The sequence below is a fragment of the Salmo salar genome, chromosome ssa13 (genome assembly GCF_905237065.1).
Source record: "Salmo salar chromosome ssa13, Ssal_v3.1, whole genome shotgun sequence".
Lineage (NCBI taxonomy): Eukaryota > Metazoa > Chordata > Actinopteri > Salmoniformes > Salmonidae > Salmo > Salmo salar.
The window spans coordinates 94,684,191-94,692,103 of NC_059454.1; the positions used below are offsets into that span (position 1 = coordinate 94,684,191).

Here is a 7,913-nt window from a genome sequence, read left to right on the forward strand (position 1 = left end):
TTATGGCTATATACAGTACAGTGTTGTTACGTTGTGCAAATAGTTAAAGTGCTATATTCCTGTTACTGAGAGGATGCGTGCTTACTCTCATTTCACAAGATTCTGACATCTTCCTCTTTTCGGCTGATTTCTATCCTCCATGTTATCATGGAGTCTTAATTTGCATGGTGCAATGTGCTGAATAAGACCTGTTCCGTCCTACACCAAGTGTCCCAAAGGAGTATACAATGCAAAGGGAAGGGATCACTGCCGCTACCTCACTTTCCAACCAAGGTGCATGAATTGAGGACCAAACGAAGGTAGAGATGGGTGTTGCTGAATCTCATCTCTACCAAGGGAGTATACAGACATACCCTCACTGATATCCTGTGTAGCTCAGTTGGTAGAGCATGATGCTTGTAATGCCAGAGTTGTGTGTTCAATCTCCATGGGTAGACCAGTATGAAACACATGTACACACTCATTACTGAATGTGAATTATTATGCAACAGGAAATGTGAATTATTATGCGGATTATAATTAATGTAGAGGGTAATACATTTTCCATAAGGGAAAATCTAGACTGAAATTTCAAAGTGGAAATTACAAAGAGGGTTCCACATGGAACTCAAAAGTGTTCTACATGGAACCAAAAAGGGTTTTCCTGGACCGATTGACAGTCAAAGAACCGTTTTGGAACCCTTTTGTCTAAGAATGTGAGGTCATGAATGTCATTGAACAGATGGTCTTACTCTGTCTCTCTTTCTTTCAGGAGGAAAAAGCAGAACTTAAAACTGATGTACAACATCTGAAAGTCCCGCCAATTTAACATCAGTGAAGTAGAAGTGATAGCACCCCTGTAAAGATTGAGCATGGAAAGGATTTTTCCAGCTATAATCTGGACAACAACTGCTTTGGTGTGTGGTGTGAGTGTCAAACCTCAAACCTCATGAGTGGGATAGTGAATTAGTAAAAACAATACATTAAAGAGCAAGTTTATCTTTAAAAACATAGATCAAGACGAAAACATGGGATTAAGCTACCTGTTGCTATTTATCACCTATAAAGTCAGCGCTTGAATATCTGACAGACGCTGGGATCAAAACTGTCAAATAAAGCCATTCTCTAAATCTCAGCAATAATGTGAATCAAATTCTATTCATAGCCTTCTCTCTCCCCCAGCTTGGGTCTGCTGTGCTGGGATCTTGTCCACTCATGGAGTCCAGGCACTGTGAGGTGTATTGTGTAATAATGGGCCCCAGATGTGGCAGCCTTTAAGTCATGAAGCACCAAACAAGCCTCGTGTCTGTCTCTCAAACGTCTCTGGATTGCAATACGATCCCAAGTATGTTTGTTCACGACAATAGAAGAAAATATGTCTTACTGTGCACTGCATGATGTTTACATTTAATGTTCTAATTTCAATAAATATATCCTGTGTTTAATTTAGATGTACAATACAGATAAATGCTTGTTTATGTTCCTGCACTGTTTTTATGTTGGAATCTGTAAAAGCTCAGGTTTCAGTACCCCCTCCGCTCTCACCCTTTCTTCTCCTCCACTCTGTTATTCTATAGCTCAGCATCGAACACATTGAAGGCAGTCTCAGTCTGAAGAGGAGCTCCCACCAAGCATGCTGCTTAAGAGAGTATGCTTTGAAGTTGAAAAAATTCCAGGAGTTTCCTGTAACAACGTTGGAGTATAATGTGAACCAGGAGCCGTGGAGTATTCCTCCTTATCCCCAGTCAAGCCAATCTGCTTGGGAGAGACATCATCACTTCAGCTGTGTGCTGCGTCTGCTTCAAGGCAGTTTCCCTGTGGATTATAAAGTGACCACCACCCCACCGAGGATGTCTAGGTTGCTCTGTGCTCTGCTTGTCCTTATGTCTCTGTGGAGTCACAGCCTAGGGGTTTCTGCCTCACAGCCAGCGAAGGGAAGACATAAGACCAGACCTCAGTATAAAGAACCTGCTGGTCTCCTGGCTCCGGAGGATGATCATGGCGGAGAGGGAGACCACGAGACCAGGACAGTCCTTGACCCAGAACAGGAATTCCTGGCTGATTTTGCAGGTAAGAAACGTTTGTGGGTAATCACGGCCCCGTCGCACAGCGACAACTACCTCCGCATGATGGAGAAACAGATTCAGGACATGGAGCAGGAGGGGCTGAACTGCCGCCTGGCCGAGAGGGACACCTTCATCGTCACCATCATCCAGAACGCCATGATGGAAGGCAGGATCCAGAAGACCACCTTCCAAGGAGAGGCCACCATGGAGAGCATTGACTCAGACATGGTCACCAAGCTGCTGCATTACCTTGAGCTGGGGGATCAAGGCTTCTCCATGCTAGTCACGAAGAAGAACCTTAGGGTGAGTGAGCGGTTCCCCTACCCTGTCCGTGTGGAGGCCATCCTAGAGGTCATTGATCAGTTCCCCTTGCGCAAGCTGGAAAAACTCACCAGGAAGGGCTCCCCTCTGAAATGTAAAATCACCAAGAAGAGGCTGATGAAGAAAAAGATTCCTGTGAAAAAGAAAGTGTTCAGTCCCCATATGCAGGGAAACGTTACTTCTGTCACCCAGAGGAATACCGTGGCCAAGAAGGCTGCACTGAAGAGCAAAATTCAGGACATTCTCAGCGGTCGCTCCAGGTTCATCATTCGAAAGACGACCACTGATTCAAAAGGAACACAAGTATTCATCGCAGGGAAGGCAAACTCCAAAGCTGTGGGAAAGGAGAACCAAAAGAAGAATGGAAATGTTTTTACAGAAATAAACACATATCCTTCTACTGTAGAGATAAGAGAAAAAAAGACTGTAGCCAACTCTAGAGATAATAAACCAGAGAACGTTGGCGGGGGAGAAGAAACCTTGGAGAAAAACAAATCCCCCAAAAAAGGCAAGGGAAAGAAAGACGGGAAGAAAGGGAAAGGGAGAGGGAGAGTGAAGAAAAACCACAGAGAAGTGAATGAGAACAATAAGAAAGCACTGATGGGCTTTGTAGAGCATTTGAAGGGGAAGAAAAGACTTATGGTATGTGCTTTTATAAATTATGTTTAAGTGTATCAATTAATCTGTTTGTTTGTTTGTGATAGATGTGTTCGTCCATTTGTGATACAGGTGATAGCCACGCCCAGTGCCAGCACACCTCAGTATGTCCAGCAGAGGGAGGAGAACGAGCTTCATTTCTGTGACCTTGCCCTAAGAAAAGTTACTATGGCAACCATCCTGAGCTCAGGGCCTGATACTACCCTCACCCTGCACCACTACCAACTTGGTACTACTATGTGTGTGTCTGTGTCTACTGACTCCATCTCCCTTAGATAGATCCTACATTGATCCTATATCATTTTCTCTTCAGGACTATAGTGTCATTATAGTATTATAGAGATTATCCGTGACTTTTTTATACTTATTAGCCAGTAGTTCTGAAAGTAGCCCTCACGAGCCAAAAGTGGAACCCGAAAATTGCATAATGCATCACATATGTGCAGATATCTATATGTGCACCATTTCATTGCTCTCTCTTCCTCGCTCTGCTGTGTGTCAATATTTCTAGCTGTCACTCAAATGGCGGGGGGCTGAAGCTCATTGGCTAGAACTTGAATTTCTATGGGGTTGGCCCATGTGGGGCAAAATGTAGGGGAAAAGGTGTAGCACAGCTTCCAGAAAAACAGTCGCTTTCAAACTAGGGATTTCGTAGATAATTGAGGTAAGACAGTAATAGTGCTCATAGATGATGCATGTGTGAACTACACATTGACACATCCAGCCCAAGGTGGGAGGTTTAAAAAATACTTGGCAGCCGCCAAAGTTGCGGATCATGTCTTAACAAAAAATCGGGTTCCTCTTTGGGCTTTCATACAGTAAAACTCTGCATTTCTATATTCCAGATTCTGAGGCGCCATTCACCTCACTACCTGAGAAGTTCACTGACCCAGATCTCATCTCTCAACTGATGAAGCAGTATGGGATGTCCTCTAAGATTTTCTCTATGACTATGACTGACTATGACCTGAAACCCAATGTAAGCATAATCTCTATCTTGCCAGTGATATTTTGATATCACAGATCACTTTCCTTAGAAAAGTGTATACATTTTTCTTGTACTTAATGTGCCAATTATAAATTCAGTATGTGGTATTTGTATCCTAATTGTTTATATCCCTTTTAGAAAGTATTTGATGTACCTCCACCCTCATCTGCGTTGATGGAATATGTTGACACCTTTCCATCGCGACGATCTGAAATGGAGAGAGAGAGAAAAACTCCACTGGCCTGCTCCAAATCCCAAGAACAGGGTGGGGCATTGTTGAGGTATGTGATTAAGTCTACACAGTATCTGTAATGACACCATAGTACTTAAATACTTTAAAGCTGCAAAAAAGCATTATAATACTTGCCAGCATGTAGCCTAGTGGTTAAGAGCATTGGGCAAATAACCAAAAGGTCATTGGTTCGAATCCCTAAGCCAACTAGGTGAAAAATCTGCTGATGTGCCCTTGAGCAAGGCACTTAACACTAATTGTTCTGGATTAAATTGTCAACTAAAATGTAAATTAAGTGGTTATAGTGCTTTATAATGCAGTGCAAAAATAATAATGTTTAAAATGTAGGGCACAGATAATAATAGAGCCATTTATCCCCACCAGGTTCATGTCTAAAAGGAGACTGCTGATCATCTCTACTCCATCTGAGGACGACTACTCCTTCCAACAGCAGCTCCAGGGGCTGAGAGGACAGGCCTGTCCCATGGGTCAGTATTAGGCTCCCTGTTAAACATCTCCAACAAGACCAGACTAGTCTAAAAGTTATTGTGGGTTAATCTCAGAAACATTATGCTATTATCGCAATAGTTCTCATTCACAAGTAATGGAAGAATAATTACTAAATACTTACATTTCATTGTTGGTCTTTCCAACAGGCGTCCGTCATTTTGCCTTGTTGAAGTTGATCGGAACAGGACCAACAGCCTCAGGCTCTGTGGAACTGTTTCCTCTCAATGGTGAGTTTGTTTGTTTTCTCTAAAGATAATACTGTGTACTGACACAATGTCAACAGTTAATGTCAACATGTCATGCATTCTGTGTTGTTGGGCAGGAAATGGAATCCAACTCCCTTTGAATGATCTAACCATTCCTATGCACAGACCTTTTCCAAGAGATATGCTACAGAAAAACAATCTGTCTATGCTTCCCTACCAAGCAAAAAGGCAGTAACTGCTCATTTGGTCGAAAATTAGTTAATGTCATTTTTGCTACATTAAATACATGCTTAATCATGTGGACAAGTATCCTGCCTCTATTGTATTGTGTTCTGGAGGAAATGTGGATTATGCTAGCAGTAATTGCATATAGTCACTGTAAAACCAAGGTAAATAAAGCCTTTTTTTTTCAGTTCCACGCTATGAGCAGTTCCTGCCTTTTTGCTTGGTAGGGCAGTATGTTCTTCTGTCATGTCCCACACTGATTCATACTCACTCTAATATATCTACTCTGGATTGTTAATTTGACCAGTTCTGTCATTTCTTGATTTCTTGTTAATAAGATTGATTTATTATTTGTATTGTATTTGGTAGACGTTCTCCTTCACTGTTGGAGCTAGTAGCATAAGCATTTAGCTGCACATGCTATAACACCTGCAAATCTTTGTACGTGACCAATCAACTATGATTTGATTTATTAACAGTCAAATGGTGATGGCAATAATTGGGAAATAGAATGACAAACACCTTTCCTTTATCCTTGACAGGAAAGAGCCAAACGGAGAACGAGCCTTTGTCACGGGACGTGGTCACTGGTCTCCAGGACCAGCTGAAGATCAACCGGGAGTACTTCAGTATGCTGGTGGTGGGGAAGGACGGGGACGTGAAAGCCTGGTTCCCCTCGCCCATGTGGTCTCTGGCCAACATCTATGACCTGGTGGACTCCATGGAGCTGCGTCAGCAAGAAGAGAAGCTGCAGAGGACTTTAGGTATTCATTGCCCTGAGGACACTGGCGGTAGTTACCAAGGCTATGATGAGGAAGCAGATGAGAGCTACTTTTACCACAGGTCAGAGGAGTAAAGGAGAGTAAACAGCCCAAAGGCCTCAAAGACCCCATGGCAACCAGCTCAAATGAATGGTTGTGGGTAAAAGTTTGACATAATAACAGATTGAACCATGAAATGCTTTTTATTTTAAATGTTTTTGCAAACATTTATCAGAGGCATGGCATTTGTACTTAGAAATGGGCGACATTACATAAAATTATCTACAATTGAAGAGTTTCATTCCAAAACGCTGTATATCCATTTTCATAAATGTTGTTAAATGAGCTTTTATTGTTTAATGTAATATCAAATCATGACATGGGGTTGTTCAATAACAGACATGTATTTGTTTAAAATCTATTACCTGATGCTTTCAGAGAGACAAATAATCATGTTTTTTCACAAAACGCTATATACCCGCCTCACTCTGAGAAATAAGTAGTACTGCTAGGTTTTACACAGTGAAATGTTACAAATAACTACATTTGTAATAAAAAACAGTACAAATTATACATTTATTTGAAAAATAAATGTTAAAAATAATTCACTACAGTAATATGAGATCTGTTTGTAAGGCATTTACATTTGACATTTTAGTCATTTAGCAGATGGTTTTATACAGAGTGACTTACAGTTAGTGCATTTATCTTAAAATAGCTAGGTGAGACAACCACATAGCACAGTCAGTTATACAGGATACAAACATTCCATTCCAGCTAAACAATGGATATATACTGCTTTGCCCCCCCCCCAAAAAAAAAGAAATCTTACATCAATAAATAAAAATCAGAGAACAGTAACATTTTACACACATTATGGTACCCATAAGCAGTCATTGCTGATGAAAAAACACAAATGTAAAGAATTGATGGATGTAACGTTTTGGAAATAAACTCTTCAAATACTTAATATGTTTCTTGAAATTAAAAAAAAGGTTTGTTTTTATAATTGTGATGTTGACATCTGGTTTCTTTCAAAATTACAGACGTGGACAGGTGTAAAAAAGAAAGTCATGAAAAACTATGCCTGAAGGTGTGCTTCAAAAACTCCCCTATTTGGCCACATCAAATCACATATGTCTACATTGTCATGAACAATAACGCCAACTCTTACTATTTGTTTAGACTAACGTTAATATCCAGGTAGTAGGATAGGAATTGGTTTGAGAACAGAAGGTCAGGTGATTAGCTGTAAACTAATAGTAATATGTGTTTCATCGTGACCTACAGATGTAAGATCTTAATTGAATCACCCTGTTGTAGGTGAACTTTCCTGCAACGCAGGAAATGTAAAACATATAATGTATTCAAGGTTTAAAAAGCCTTCTGATTTTTGTAATTTCCACTTTCAGACTTGACTTTCCCTGTGAAAAATGTATCAACCCCTACAAAAATGTCCATTAGTTATAACCCTGTTGCGTCAGGATTATTTTCCTGCTGTAGCAAACTGGCTCAAATTAAGATCCTACATCTGTAAACATATAATAGGAATAAGATGGGTCTAAGGAATGTGGTTGTACAGTATTTGACCTGGATTTTGGGCTGTTGTTTTTCAGCTATCCCGGGAGCAATTAAAGTAGGATTTGTGGGGGGAAAAAACATGTGTTCAGCAGCTTTGAAATGGACGTTGATAACTTGGTGCAGCACATAGTAAAAAAGAAAGTTACAGCACGCCGGGAAAAATTTGTAGTAAATAACTATCAAAGACAGACCTTCATCTTTCCATTATTTCAGTTTGGACAAATAAGTTAATTTCAGATCCATCTATTTAACTAAAGATCTTGGCTAAGGTACTATCTAAAATTACACACAGCATTCATCCAGACACTTTTCATTTCATTCCCACAGTCTCTTACAACAATGAACAGCAACAACATCAATCCTTCATTCACATATTGGCGAGCCCTC

The 7,913-nt window shown here is 40.5% G+C and overlaps 1 protein-coding gene across 1 annotated transcript; it reads left to right on the forward strand.

Annotated features, from left to right (window-relative positions):
- The first annotated feature begins 1,554 nt into the window (after nt 1-1,554).
- ccdc80l2 (coiled-coil domain containing 80 like 2) lies at nt 1,555-6,954 on the forward strand. Its single transcript, XM_014138230.2, has 7 exons — nt 1,555-3,008; nt 3,096-3,252; nt 3,869-4,002; nt 4,150-4,292; nt 4,628-4,731; nt 4,900-4,980; nt 5,727-6,954. Exons 1-7 carry the CDS (start codon nt 1,830-1,832, stop codon nt 6,038-6,040), a joined length of 2,112 nt encoding a protein of 703 aa, XP_013993705.2. The 5' UTR covers nt 1,555-1,829; the 3' UTR covers nt 6,041-6,954.
- Nucleotides 6,955-7,913: the final 959 nt, after the last annotated feature.

Coding starts and splice junctions, on each gene's coding strand:
- ccdc80l2 (XM_014138230.2), top strand. CDS start 1,830: ATGTCTAGGTTGCTCTGTGCTCTGCTTGTCCTTATGTCTCTGTGGAGT. Junction 4,293..4,627: donor CAGGGTGGGGCATTGTTGAG/GTATGTGATTAA, acceptor TATCCCCACCAG/GTTCATGTCTAAAAGGAGAC. Junction 4,981..5,726: donor GGAACTGTTTCCTCTCAATG/GTGAGTTTGTTT, acceptor TATCCTTGACAG/GAAAGAGCCAAACGGAGAAC.